Genomic DNA, 14,654 nt, shown 5'->3' on the forward strand with positions numbered 1-14,654 from the left:
AGCTGACAGTGATACAACACATTTGCCTGGACAAAAGTCAAAATATTTAGCTCAGTTTATCTCAAGAAGCTGGGTTTTTTTTTTTTTTATTAAAATTTTTAAAAAAAAAAAAAAAAAAAAATTTTTTTTCCTTTGATGTTACGATATTGGTGCTAGGAAATTTAGTCAGAGGAAAACCCAGCATTAATTTACAGTATTTGCACTGCCAACTGTCAAGCTGAGTCTCAAGTTGTGAGGCGTTCAGAGCTGACAGAATGAAACAGTGACGTGGGTACGTGGAGCCGAGCACACACACTATGACCACAAGGAACAGATCAGATCACCATGGTTACTCAGTGTAATAAGGTCAGCGTGTGATGCTGGATGTTACCATCTTAGCAAACTACTGGATGGTTTCCATCAGCAATCAGTTGGTGCAAATCTGGGCTTTTTGTTTATTTTGCTGTCCAGAAGAGCACACCCATTCCTTAATTGCCTATTTTCATCTGACTAGTTCATTCCTAATGAATCAATCAATCCAACATTTTACTGAAGCATGTCATGGCACATTTACAGAGAGCCCTTTATTCTGAACTGTTTCCCAGCAGACACATTGTTTAATGACCAAAAAAAAAAAAGACACTGTGACTAAAAATAGTCCCATTCAGCAGACCGGCTGCAGAAGACAAGAAAGCAAATCTCGACAATAACAGAACAAAACATATCTTAAAGAAGGAAAATTAAGTTCTCACACTGCATAACAACTAACGATCCTGGCAGCTGTTGTAACAAGGCAACACTTTATTTTCTTACTAAGATAGTACAGGGACACATTTATTAGTTTAATAATCTGCTAAAACTCAAACATGCACATAGAACAGAATCGTCTTTGATTTTAGCACGTCAATAAGGAGTTAATAACTGTCATGTCTCAGGTGTAATAAAACTTACATTACTGGATCTTCCTAGGTAAATGACACTTTGTTTCCCACATCATGACAATAAATCTTTGAAAAACTTGTGAAAGCCAATATTAACAGAACAAGAGTAGTAAAAAAAGAAAAGAAAAGTGAAGGCTTTTTTTCTGCAAGAATGGGATGGAACTCCTCAGAGCATCCATGAACATGTTCTTAAGTAGGACTGAAGTCATGTGACTATTATTGGCATAACAAGTGCATCATTTTTCCCAGTAGTTCACAAAGACAAGTCTACTCTTTAAATTTTCACTTATAAGTGAGCAAAATTCTGACTGTATACAAAAAGGTCTGACTCACCCAAATTCCGTTTAAATAATGATTTTTCTCAAACTGTTATCCCCGACAAAATGCAGATGTACTTGAAGGCCCTTGATATACATGACTTTGACAACCAGTCATGCCAGAACCTATAACTGAGCTGCTGTGAAAAAAATCCCATTTCGGATTGTGATACAACTGACCTGACAGCTTTAGCCTAAATTAAGCTGAAGTCACAAGTTAAAGAGCGTTGTACTCCACACACTTTGATGGCACAGTCGTGAAGTGTTTCTGGCAGATAGTCATTAGCCTCTTCAGTCCCTGTAGAACAAAAAAATAATAAAAAAACAAGGCAATTAAGTTTGCAGGTCAATTATATCCCACCCGGTGTATTTATTTCTCAAATAGCCTAGCAGCATATTAAGCTTTTTTAGACACATTAACATTTCGTTAATGTGTTGTGATGATGATTATGATATAATGTGATGACTTTAAATAACTATTGTATATGACCAGCCAATAACCTCAACTTTGACCTCCTCTATAAAAGCTCAGCAGTCTGTTTAACTGACATTAACATCCCACAAATGCCAATTTATACAGGAGTGGTGACTCTACACTGAGAAGAATAACGCAGCAATATTTGCATACCCTACATGCAAAATATTTACCGTGTTAGCAGGTTTCAGCATAGGAAGTGTCCCTCATGAACCCCAGTCATCCCAATTAGAGCTTGACCGATATATCGGCGCACCGATACTATCGGCCGATATTAGGCATTTTCCAAACTATCGGTATCGGCATTTATAATGGCAGATAAATGAATATTTCAATTTCAAATATCTAACCTAACGGACGAAACACCCTTCAACCATGTTATGAGCGTTGGCGTTGCACACTGGTGTTTAACCCTTTAAGTTTCATATCTTAAGTTTGTATTTTTATACATTTTATTTATCAGAACTTTAATATATTTTCATGTTCTTCTGTTCTTTTGTGAAAATAAAACAAACAAGTTTATTTTTAAACTGCATTATCATATTATTTTAGTGAGGACTCATAAATAACTACAAATAACTAATGTTAGGGAACTATCGGATTTTTAAAACACCAAATATTTGTATCGATATCGGCCTTAAAAATCCTTTATCGGTCGGGCTCTAATCCCAATTATGTCACTGTATGCCTATATGAAGAGTCAATATGCATCTTTCTGATTTTAGTAATAGAACACTTCCACAGAAAGCATAGAAATGTTGGGTCTAAAAAAAAAATTTTTATTTAAGTAATCAAAATAACAAGGGGAATAAAAAATATTCAAAAAATTGTATGGTAATTAAGCCTAAATATGGCATTGCATTTAACCGTGAAATGTTGACATGTCATTCAACCAGACATGGGTTTACTCTAAAAAGTGAAAATGATAAATTCCTGATTGGTCAAGGTAATAATGTGTATATATGTAGGGGATAATCTCAGGGTCTCACCTGGATGTATTTTCTCTGTGTCTCATCGTTGAGCACATGGGCCACATGCTTGGAGAAGATCTTTTCTCGCCCAGTACGGGCGTGGATACCCACCATGGTCACACCGATAGGCCACGGAGCATTACCAATGGCCATCTGCAGGTAGGCATCATTTGCCTGGACAAAAAGTTGGATAAAGTTGATAACATTTGAAAATTAATAAAAAGGGGCTAACATGGTCAAAATCACTTATACAGATGATGACATACCTTGACATACTCTCTCTCCAACATGAACTTAATTATGTCCGTGATTGACTCTTTGATGTCAGCTGGTAAACTCTGACAGAAATAATAGAGACATTATAACTATTAGAAAAAATATAAACAACATCCTTGCAGCTTGTTTTACTCTCTCCATAAAATGTTACCTTCTTCCTGAGCTTCCTGAAGAGAGGTTTGAGGTAAGACTCAGTCTGTGAGTGAGTTGCGCTGGCCAGCTTGCCCTGAACACTTCGCTTCACGTGGTCCTCTCGGCTGTTCAGATCTTTGGCCCAAACACCAAGAAGAAACTGGTATACAACAGGAAGGAAATGAGGCCATTGACAAAATATTAACAAGAATGGAAATGGTGAGAGAAAGATTACGATTATTTGTTCTTACATGGTAGCGTTAAAACATATCACAAAAAACATCCCATCATGAAAATAACATTTCTTCAACCATTGAACAACAATGCAAATCAACACTCAAAACATGAATAGCAGTCACAGTTAGTGTAAAACTTGTTTTATCCAACAGCTCCCTCTAGATCAAAGGTAGAGCATGACTTTTTTGCCTTACCCTCAAAAATTTGTCGATAAGCTCCTGGTCTCCATCATCATCTCCTGTGCCTAGGGTTTTACCAAGAACCTGAAGGAGAGTTTCAGTATCAGACACTAACTGAATCATGGGCTTAATTTACTTAAGAACACAGAACTAAAATAAATATTGCAAACCTCAGCTTGTGACATTAAAATGAGTAAATAGTTATTGATAAATTGCTCATAACTTGTTCCAACAGAAAAAAAGACTTAACTACGCAATGTTAACTATGTAATGTACCTCCAACTCTTCTATAGTGGTGTTTTCTTCATGGACTTTCAGGTCGTGCTGTGTGTCCACTTCTCCTGGCTCTGTTCCTCCAACAATCTCATTTAGGTACTGCTGATCAATCTTGTCCATGGCTGCTTTTAGGTCATTCCTCAAGCCCTAGACACAGAGGCAGTGTTAAACTGTGTCACTCAGGATATCCATCCATCCATCTTCATCCGCTTATCCGGTGTCGGGTCGCAGGGGGGGGGAGCAGCTCCAGCAGGGGACCCCAAACTTCCCTTTCCCGAGCCACATTAACCAGCTCCGACTGGGGGATCCCGAGGCGTTCCCAGGCCAGGTTGGAGATATCATCCCTCCACCTAGTCCTGGGTCTTCCCCAAGGCCCCCTCCCAGCTGGACATGCCTGGAACACTTCCCTAGGGAGGCGCCCAGGGGGCATCCTTACCAGATGCCTGAACCACCTCAACTGGCTCCTTTCGACGCAAAGGAGCAGCGGCTCTACTCCGAGCTCCTCACAAATGACTGAGCTTCTCACCCTATCTCTAAGGGAGACGCCAGCCACTCTCCTGAGGAAACCCATTTTGGCCGCTTGTACCCTGGATACTGTGCTATAAACTTAGGACAATAAAACTAATAAAACAATCACATAAAAAACAAAAAACAAAAATCTATTTTGAAAGTCCAGACATTGAAATAGTTATGACATGCAACTTTTTCAATGTAGGGGTTACTGTGGGATTTGATTTCCTAGATAGGGTGGACTTGAAAAAGCATATCTTTACTGCATGATGTGTCTTACTCCAAGACACACTCAGGCCTACCTTGTTTACTTCCGGGGTCAGAATCTCAATCTTCCTGAGTCTCTGGAAGGCATCATAATCGGACTCTCCAAACAGTCGGATTGGTTCCCCTCGTTCCCTAAGCCGGCGAATTACCTATATAAACACAGCGATGCAAAAGACACATTAACTTTTAATATGGAAAGAAAAATTACTTTAAGGGAACCGTTAATATTTTATATTGACTCACTTCCTGTCGCGACAGTGTCATTGGCAGCTTCTCTTCTGTTAGTTCCAGTTCTAACACTGGATTAGCTGAGGTGGATGGCTCATCATCTTCTTTCTTATCAATCTTCCGGACAACATGGAAGGAACAGAAAAATACTCACTATTGAAGGGATTATTGAAGGTATAGAATTTGATAACATCAAATGACTGCTCTTTCAGGGCCAATGCAAATGAAACAAATACAACTGGGATTTGTGAAAAGTATCTGCAATGTCTTCATGAGATGAGACCTCAGGAATGAAGAGGATGTGTTTTTACTATGATGCATTGGATTGCACACACTCAAATCCCTAGCTTACCTGCAGCTCTTCTATAAAGACAAGACACCTAATAATTTACCAATAAAAGCAAGCATTTTGAATATTACATTCATCTCATTTCAATTTGTGTTATTTGAATGCTGGCTGTGCCAGCTAAAGTCTAATCAAGGGCAAAAAATATTCAGTCTTTTTTTTTCGGCAAAAAAGGAAACAGTATGCTACCAGATCATGCTTTAATGGGCACATGCATCCCAGCACTCTTAGATTGTGGTTTAAGGGCACAATCTAAAAGGACAAACATAAATTAAAAACAAAAAGCCTCCCAACAAACAATGGCCCTTGCTCAAATAAACACAGTACACTGCAAAAGCATAGCTATATGTTTGACATTTTAAGCCTTGCACAAAGTAGAACATGAATGCAGTTTTCCACAGAGCAACTGTTACAAGGAAATGCAAAACCTTATATAAATGTATTTACAAAACAGATATAGCATAGTTGGTCTAAATATTAAAGATGTCACAGATTATGTGCAAAATAAGAAGTGCAGCTATCTTTTATTTCATTTCAATATCCCATGCTGAAATTCACACCATGTCTGTGTCCCACTTTGACTTTGTGGATTCCTTTCCTTGTTCCCTTGCTTTCTGACAAGTGATTGTTGCCGAGTTTTTAAATAGTTTGTAACAGATAACTGGTCCAGCATATAGCCTAGTTGTCATAGTGGTTGCTGCATATAAAAATAAATTGTTAAAAGCATATATATTGACAAAGGTGGTGAATTGGAAGTGCTATGTAGTTTAGCAAACACAAATATAATGTAGGTGAATTTAAATAAATTCTTATTTTCAAATTAATTTCTGTAATTGGCTATTTATTCATGAAAGTACTTGTTTGTACTATGTAATAAAAGAAAAGGCCATAGGCCTGATATCACATTAGTTTACGTTCACAGATTTATTGAGTTGTTTGACGTTGAATCAATTATCTTCCACCAAAACCCAAAGTCCTCATGGGGTTATTTCTAACAACCCGCACTGGAAAATATAGTTATCTCCACCATGTTTCCACCATTTCTGCTTTTATCCTCACTGGCTTTAGAGAGTGAACTTTCAGAAAGGGTGTCAAGGAAGCGGAAGCCTTTGGGACACAGTGTGTTTTATCCTTTTATCATGCATCCTGTCAGCTACTATCACTGTGCAAATCCCATACCTGGCTCTCAGGAGTCTCTCTCTGTACCTACAGATGCAGGCAGCAGAGGCGGGTTGGGAGAAAACAGCAAACACAAACACTAATATACACCTGAGCATCAAAGCCTGACCTTATTTTGTTTCCTGGCAAAAAGTTATACTACATTATTAAGAGTGTCATACTAAATATGAGATCAAACCTGAAGAAATGCAGTGATTATATGCGTGTGTGTGTATGTGAGAGAGTAAGAGAAAGAGTGTGATCTTGACAGCAACCTTGTATCCACATCTTATGAAGTAGTCTTCTTGTTCCATGCGTGCAAGATCAGACCTTTTGAAGAATTTTTTGGAGCCCTGAAAGCAGAAAGATAGTTGACTTGTTACATTTCTAATCCAACTCAAGGTACAACGCAATGAAAATATTATTATATATATTATTTATTATGCTTGTGGCGAAGCCTAGAGTAGCATAACATAGTAACCATCTTACAACAAAGATGCCATATGCTAACCGTTTCCTTCTCTTATACTGTGACATTGCAGTGTGTAAATCTTTAACACAAAATAGCTATGGAACTATTCTTTTTTTCCTCTGTTTTGGAATGAATGTGACAGCATACTCTACAGCATTTTAAATAATAAAACTCATTCTTTTCAACAAAGCAATTTTTAAGTTTACCTCTGACTGAATGTGAACACAGGTAAGAGGTGTCACAGACTAAAGAGAAGCTGCCATGATATTATATGTTACAGGTAACGGTCCAATATAAGGAATAACATAAGTAAAACGGTATAATGAAAACAAGAGACATTGACATTTTATCTGTATTAAAGAACAATAAAACACGCAGTCAAATGAGGCTATCAGCATTCCTAACGTTATCCCAATCTTTCCATTACACTGAAACTGAATGCATTATAAACTTGTGTGTGGCGTAAAGTTATAGTTTTGGGATTTAATCCCAGTGTTCCTTCAGCAGGCAATCAAGGCTAAAGTTAATTCAAAATGTAGGGTTAACAGTAAAACAGTTATAATCATTTTGTCTTCAGTTTAAGATGAATATTAAAACATATCAAGCAGTTAACGTTACGTATTTGCTAACGTTAGCTAGCTAGCTATGTGTTTACCTTATCCCAACGTTAACTGTTACTATTAGTCTCACTGTGTTTAACATTAACATTAGCTATTTACTGTACGTTACTGTATGTGGAGTTCAGTACTGTATCATCAACGTTACGTCTATCAATAACGTTACTTGTAAAAACATCGATGATTATGGAAAGGCAGCGTTAACCGAAATGAGTTAGCTAGCTAACGTTAGCTAAGTTAACGTTAACGCTAGTAAACCTTTTAGCAACAGGGCAAGCTAAGCTAACAAAAACAAGCAACTCCATCAGCTAGCTAGCTAACTTTACTCACATCAACAAGCTGTTTGTCTTCGATGAGTTTTCTTTTCCTTAAGATCTCAGCTTTCAGTGTATCCATTTTCAATTGTGGTCGTTATTCGTTTATTTCAACAAATAACCACACATGTAGCTAGCTAAGACTTTCGCAACAACGCTAAACTAGCTAGCTACCACTTGACACTTAAACCGGAAGTTAACTTAAACCGACCACGACTGAGTTTTCATTATAAGAGTCCCAAATGAGATGTTTCAAAATAAAAATGTAAAAATTAAATGTAACTTGGGTTCACTGACCATTTAAGTCAGTGTCTTAAGTATTTAGTCTTTTTAGAGAGTTTAGTATAGATACCAACATCAAAGCACGAGACTAAGCACTTTCCTATGAGCATAGCCTGAAACAACAAAAATACTGCTTTGTGTTGTTCTTTGGATGTTACTGCAATAGGCTCCAGTAAATACAAAATATTTGGTTCTCAGACAAATATATATATATATATATATATATATATATATATATATAATAGGGGATGGCATCTATAGGCTACTGATAAACAAACTGAACATTCATAAACTGTGACTGATGGTAAAAAGCTTTTTCTCAGCTGAAGCCTATACACCTGTTGTGTGGTTATTGAAATACGAGTCCAGTGTTACTACTGTACAAATATCTTTTTTTTAAGTGGTTAAATTATTTAAACACAATAGAATAACGTACGTGTTTATTAGGCAACATAATTTTTTCTTTACATTTGGAGATTAACAAATAAAATAATTTTAAACAAATAGCCTGCATACTTTTATTGAAATCAATAGACTTTGGCATGCCCTTATTCAGATACGGTTTGAATTTGAATACAGGCTATATTCTCAGAACATGTTTAAGTTTGTCTAAACTGAATTTGTCACTATTTTTGGTGTATATTCTAAAATATAAATAATTCAAAAATAGGGTAGCCTATTTGCAAGCTGGTAACCTACAAAATGGTACAAAACAGGCTGTGTGAGAACGGGGATTGAAGATGAATATACCTTTTTGAAATCGTTTTAGCTTGAGAATAGAGAATTGAGGAAGTGATGGAAAAAGTAGGCTAACATCAACTTAACTGGCTTGCACTTGTCACTAGCCTACCTCCTATTTTCTGCCAGTGATTCAGAATTTATACCGTTGTCTGAAGCGAGCTCATGACTAGAGGGAGGGATAATTCATCCTTTGATGCACACTATGTCTAAAGAAAGAGAATTTAAACCCTGTCTGCCATAAGATATATCATGTCTAATAAATGTAACATTAATTGAACAACCATCTCACCAAAGAGTTTCTGCCATTCGCTCCAGTCAAACAGAGGTGGTCATTAAATGATATGTAGGTATGCTATAGCCTACTTTTATGTAGAAATGAGTCACCATTACATCAATAAATACTAATAACAATAAATAGGCTATTCATTTTTTTCAATCATTTGAGAATGCAGCGGGGGAGTTTGTGTTTGCAGTCTGGTCTCATAGCTGATTTTGTTCAGTCCATTGTACACCACAGTGGCAAATGTGTGACTCGACCTTTCTAGATGAGAACATACCATCAGGTGGCGCAAAGGGATATGTGACGAATTTTTAATATTAAAGTAATTAATTTATTTACATGGCGAAAGGGAAGAAACAGCATCCTTGTTGGGAACGGGAATCATACAATAGCATTTACCAGCTCCATTTAAGCTCAACACGGCGAAAATGTGCCGATGGCAGGATCTGTAGCGCAGCCATGGGGAAAAATGTAACTGATTAATAAGGCAGACGGACAGTGATTTCGCTGAGTGTATCTAGTCACTGATTTTGTCTTTCTGAAGAGCGATTTTCGACTGCACGACTTACTGTAGACTATATTCCTCCTGAAGATGGAGTGTGGGGAAAGGAAGAGGAGAAGGAAGTCACAGAGCTTTAAACTGGTCACGGATGAAGGTAGGCTGCTGGATGAATGTAAAGACCACGCAAGACGCGCGTCTGTCTGGCTGTTTGTCTGGCGCTGTGTGCCGGCACAGACGGCTCTGTAAACAAAAGCGATGGCCACGACAATGTCCGTAGTCTGTGTCTCGGTTATAACAGCTAACTCTAATGATTTAAGTCTTACATGTAAAAACCTTCATAGAGATCAGTCTCAAAATAGATTCCAAAATAGCCTACAGGCTACAATAGGCTATAATAGTCCAAAATATAAAAACATGTTGCGCATTCTGAACATACAGCTTAAATTGTTCACTTTCTGCTGAAGCTATACGCTCTAGGCCACCTCTCTTGGCTACACTTCTTCATACCACCTACAGGTGGTGGTTTCTGCATGGGATGGGAGGGGGGTGTTCTGCTTTGGTTGACATCACAGTTCCGTATCAGCCTGCACAAGCTTCATCATTGCAATGCAAAAGGTCCACATCATTCTGCAACTATCACAAAGGACTATTGTACAAGTAATACATTCATTTTAATTTCATTACAGCAATACTGCAACTGTTTCACAACACCTTGCTGTTTCTCTTGCAGATTTTGCGCCTTCATATATGATGAACTCCACCTGCAAAAGTATCAATGGGGAGCCTATGGATGCTGCTGTGCCTGAGGGTATGTGACAATGTAACCATTCATTTCTATGATACATCATGGCAGATCACACTAATTAGACCTTCTCTCTCTCTCTCTCTCTCTCTCTCTCTCTCTCTCTCTCTCTCTCTCTCTTTCTCTCTCTCTAAACGTAGTTTGGTTAGGGGATGAGGGCGTGGAGATTAAGAGGCAAATCACAGGAATGATGAGGCTTCTGAGTGATAAGACCAGCAGGGTATATCAGCGTGTGGTAACAGAGCAGGACAGCTCAACAAAGGAGCCCCAGGAAAGGCATCTGACCTGGGTACATCAGCCTGCACCTTCATGTTTTGTATCAGAGGACGACCAGAGCAGCAGCTGGAACTCTGCAGGAGATCCAGGGCCTTCACCTTCATCCATATCCAGCCCCATCGTCAACGGTCCAGGCTGTGGACAGTACAGCACCCGCTCCAAAGCCCAGAGGATCCTCAACAATACCAAGGATGTGATCAAAGTGAACGAAGCTAACGGTACGGTATCAAAGCAGGTTTGAAGAAGAGAAAACCAACAGACATTTAATTTCCTAAAGAAAAAGGATGCTGATAGAAGAGGAGATAGTGTCTAATGCTGAACACCAGACAAGCTTTTTAATATATACATGTTTAAGTAGACAATCCCTAACCAACATGCCACTGACTTTCCAGCAGATGTAGCCCCTCCTGCTGCGCCAGAAGCCCCCTGCTGCATGTGTAACTGTAAGGGCACCTTGCACGCTATTTTGCAGGAACTGCGTGCCATGAGGAGGCTGATGCAGACTCAAAAAGGTCAGTGGATAACACAAATGCTCACAAACTGTGAGAATTTGAGATTTTTTAAATAATTAAATGATGTGTTATCACATTTACTAGCATCCTTGGAAAGACAGGAACAGGCAGCATCACCATGCCAACCTCGTCTTGGTCCAGGCCCCGCTCCTCGCTGTAGGCCACGCAAGAGGAGGCCAATCTATAAAGTGGCACCACTGACTGTGTCAAGTACTAGAAGAGCTGCTCTTGTCCCTCTAGAGGCATCACCAAGTATAGTTGCACCTGCAGAATCTGGGAAAAGTGAGGAATGTGAGAAAGAACATGGCTTATCTACATCCAACAGTCACCCTGTTTGCTCTGAGGTTTCTGTGCTGCAGAAAAATCCAGTAACTGTCAACAACAGACACAATCCTGTCCTGAACCAGCTGAGGGGACCTCATTCGTTAGAGGTAATCGGCATGTTAGTGTACATGTGTGTTTTTCTGTGTTGGTAGCTCTAATTTGTGATTTGAGTTTCCCACATTGCCGCAGAAACTTGAATGTAATCTCTCTGAATAACTGATTATCAAAAGGTTTTTGTATGTATTTATTTTTGTACTGTATTTACACAGAGAAAAAAACTCAAACTACCCCACATTTGAAAAAGTCACTACATAATGCTGCCTTAATTTTCATTCAGATTTTTTATAAAAATACAGAACTAAGTTGTATTTCTGTTATAAAAAGTTTTCTCTTTAGCATGTTTGTCTCCATTTAAGACATTTAAAATCTATTAACTCCATGTGCATATATTTAAAGCCTTGCTTTGTTGCAAAGCAGGACCTTTGTGTCGGACCACTTTGGATCTCAAAATCATAATTTTGGGAAGGTATGAGATATAGTTTTGCACAATCATCCTTGTGCTTTATTTTACAATGACACCCACAACATCAGGCCAGTACTCATGACAATGACTTCTGTTGAACAATTTCTGCGTTCTCTCTTTTTCCTTCGTAAAACTGAATTTATCTTGTTATGCTTTTATTTCCCATTTCCCATAATAATTCAAAGTATGTGTTATTTGATTATTTTTCAGTCTGAGGTGCGTCTTGCAGAGGATCATGACGTGTATATCTCAAAGGCTCAGCTAGACTCCATTCTGGTCAACTATACACGCTCTGGCAGCCTGCTGTTTCGGAAACTGGTGCGCATCAATGTTTTTAAGACCCAATTGTTTAGCCCTTTGATTGTGGTTAACTTTGCAGTCATGTGGCATCACTGGTTACTTACATTTTATTAAAAACAACAACAAACATCTAATAATGTACTTCCCTAATAAGCTATACATTCACGAAAGGCTCAACAATGTTTCAACATGGAGCTACTGTTTGTTTAGGTGTGTGCGTTCTTTGACGATGCTACGCTGGCTAACTCCTTGCCAAATGGTAAAAGGAAGAGAGGGCTCAATGATAACCGTAAGGGCTTGGACCAGAACATTGTGGGTGCCATTAAAGGTAAGATACAAAAGACTTAATCAGTTGTTTTGTACCAGAGTACAACAATAATGACATTAATGGAACATTAATATAATTTTGTGTACTGTGTCCAGTGTTTACAGAGAAATACTGCACTGAAAACAGAATAGAGAAGTTGCCCGGGCCACGAGACTGGGTCCAGATCCTTCAAGATCAGATCAAACTAGCCAGGAGGAGGCTGAAAAGAGGTACTGCTATAGAGTCTGTTTCCCGCCTATTTTCTTTCATTTATTGAAGTAGTGTATACTGTATACTTTTTGTCTAGTATCCTGTTTTATTATGAGAGCATGGTCAAAGGAAGTTAATTTATCATTATTAAGGCGTTACCAGTCAAAAAGGAGGCCTTCTGTGAACGTGTCAGTTAAACTTGTTCTTCATTTGACTCCAGATGCTGCAGAAGCAGAAGAAGTCTTAAATGGACCTTCCACAAGTATGAACCTTGTATTAAAATGTTCACACACACATATGGCAACCACACACACACACACACACACACACACACATTTATTCAGTTCATAGTTCTTATATCAGTACTCAATCTCACAATAATTTTACCACACTGCACTGTACATACTTTACATATCTGTCTGGGGTTCATACAGAATATCCGTATTTACTCTGTTTTTCTTATTATATATTCTGCTAATACACTGCATATATCTATATTATTTCTTGTCCTGCCTATGCACCACCTGTCTACTCTGTATATCACATTGCACTTTTCTGCTTTTTTGCACTTCTGGTTAGACACAAACTCCATTTCGTTGTCTTTGTACTTGTACTCTGCACAATGACAATAAAGTTGAATCTAATCTAACATCTTTCCATCAGCCCCCCCCCCCATGTCGTTACCTCTCACCACTTCACTGTCACAACACACACACAATTTGGTGTAGCTCGCTCACTCACTGGTTCATAAGCCTTTGTCATGCTGTTGCTGTGACATTTGACATTCTCACACAGCTTCCCAAAATGTCAGCTAATTATCTTCACACCATGCACCTTATCTCCTCTTTCACCTCTCTTTTCCCCTCGCTGCCAAAATAGCAATTCAGTGTTTTTTTTTCTAATGAAGAATATGAGACCCATATAAAATTCTCCAAATGTGTGAATGCAGTTGTCTTAGCACACACAAATGCACTGAGGCTTTTATGGTAGTGATATTTTAAATGTTAACATTATTTTCTCACTTCCTTTATAGGCTGTGACAATAACAGGCCTGTCCGTGTGGAGGGGACGGTGGTGAACATGACTGGTTGATTCAAGGGTTGCCACAATGGCCTTACAGCAGATTTGTTAATTGTCTTCATTACTCTAATTTGATGCATTTTGCCACTTTAGATATTTATTTTGCAGCTGTAATCAGCTCTGTGTTATGGATGTAAAGAGAAAAGAAAGCCTGCCTCACCTACCAGACACTTCACCCTTTGTGGTTCTTGAGACCTTTTATTGGACTGATACTGGGATTTACGCCAATAGTCAATGAACTATACAGTGGTTAAAAAAACGTCAGATCATTTTCAGGTTTAGAAGTGACTTACTGTTTACATTATAAACTCCAGCTTTAACTTGCCTAGTTCTCATTATACTAGAAGGAGTCACAAGTCTAAAATGGGAAGTTTTCCATTGTGGATTGTGCCTTTTAAATGACCAGTATACTTCAATGCGTGTAATGTGCAGTGCAGCATCAACCTTATTGTAATTAAAAACATTACATCTAAAAGTAAATATCTTATGTATTTATTTTTTGTGCCAATTTTGCAAATAAACAATGTGTTGATAGGCTTCAACTGGCTGAAAATATAAACTACAATATTCTATGAATAGTTTTTTTCTGTTTATTGTTAGAATCTTGGCTATGCATATCTGTGCTATTGTTATTAATATTGTGATAGAATTACAGTTTTCTTTAGTTTTTGCTCACTGTGCAAATGAAATGAATAATTTACAACATTAAATATCGTTTCCTGACCGTTTTGATTGTGTCGTTTTTCATGCTAGCTAAAAGATTAACAACACAATAAATTTGAAAAGGACGTTGCTATTGTTATTGCTTGATCTCTTTCAT

General features: G+C 38.1%; 2 protein-coding genes across 4 annotated transcripts; one reads left to right on the forward strand and one right to left on the reverse strand.

Moving 5' to 3' along the window:
• Nucleotides 1–760: 760 nt before the first annotated feature.
• prpf18 (PRP18 pre-mRNA processing factor 18 homolog (yeast)) lies at nt 761–7,895 on the reverse strand. 2 transcript variants are annotated; one of them, XM_039809651.1, is made up of 11 exons: nt 7,712–7,895; nt 6,568–6,645; nt 6,314–6,340; nt 4,804–4,905; nt 4,596–4,709; nt 3,784–3,930; nt 3,523–3,591; nt 3,111–3,251; nt 2,950–3,021; nt 2,702–2,857; nt 761–1,535 (listed from the first exon to the last, which is right to left on the reverse strand). In XM_039809651.1, the coding sequence occupies exons 1-11, from the start codon at nt 7,775–7,777 to the stop codon at nt 1,455–1,457; spliced, it is 1,053 nt and encodes a 350-aa protein (XP_039665585.1). In that variant the 5' UTR covers nt 7,778–7,895; the 3' UTR covers nt 761–1,454. The 2 variants fall into 2 exon arrangements, with proteins under 2 accessions (XP_039665585.1, XP_039665586.1); XM_039809652.1 differs by lacking the exon at nt 6,314–6,340.
• Nucleotides 7,896–9,277: 1,382 nt separating this feature from the next.
• Nucleotides 9,278–14,509, forward strand: bend7 (BEN domain containing 7). Of its 2 annotated transcripts, none has more exons than XM_039807647.1 (10): nt 9,278–9,654; nt 10,231–10,308; nt 10,443–10,796; nt 10,971–11,090; nt 11,175–11,521; nt 12,148–12,255; nt 12,448–12,565; nt 12,661–12,774; nt 12,975–13,016; nt 13,788–14,509. In XM_039807647.1, exons 1-10 carry the CDS (start codon nt 9,591–9,593, stop codon nt 13,844–13,846), a joined length of 1,404 nt encoding a protein of 467 aa, XP_039663581.1. In that variant the 5' UTR covers nt 9,278–9,590; the 3' UTR covers nt 13,847–14,509. The 2 variants fall into 2 exon arrangements, with proteins under 2 accessions (XP_039663581.1, XP_039663582.1); XM_039807648.1 differs by having other exon boundaries at nt 10,974–11,090.
• Nucleotides 14,510–14,654: the final 145 nt, after the last annotated feature.

Source organism: Perca fluviatilis, chromosome 8 (assembly GCF_010015445.1).
Source record: "Perca fluviatilis chromosome 8, GENO_Pfluv_1.0, whole genome shotgun sequence".
NCBI lineage: Eukaryota > Metazoa > Chordata > Actinopteri > Perciformes > Percidae > Perca > Perca fluviatilis.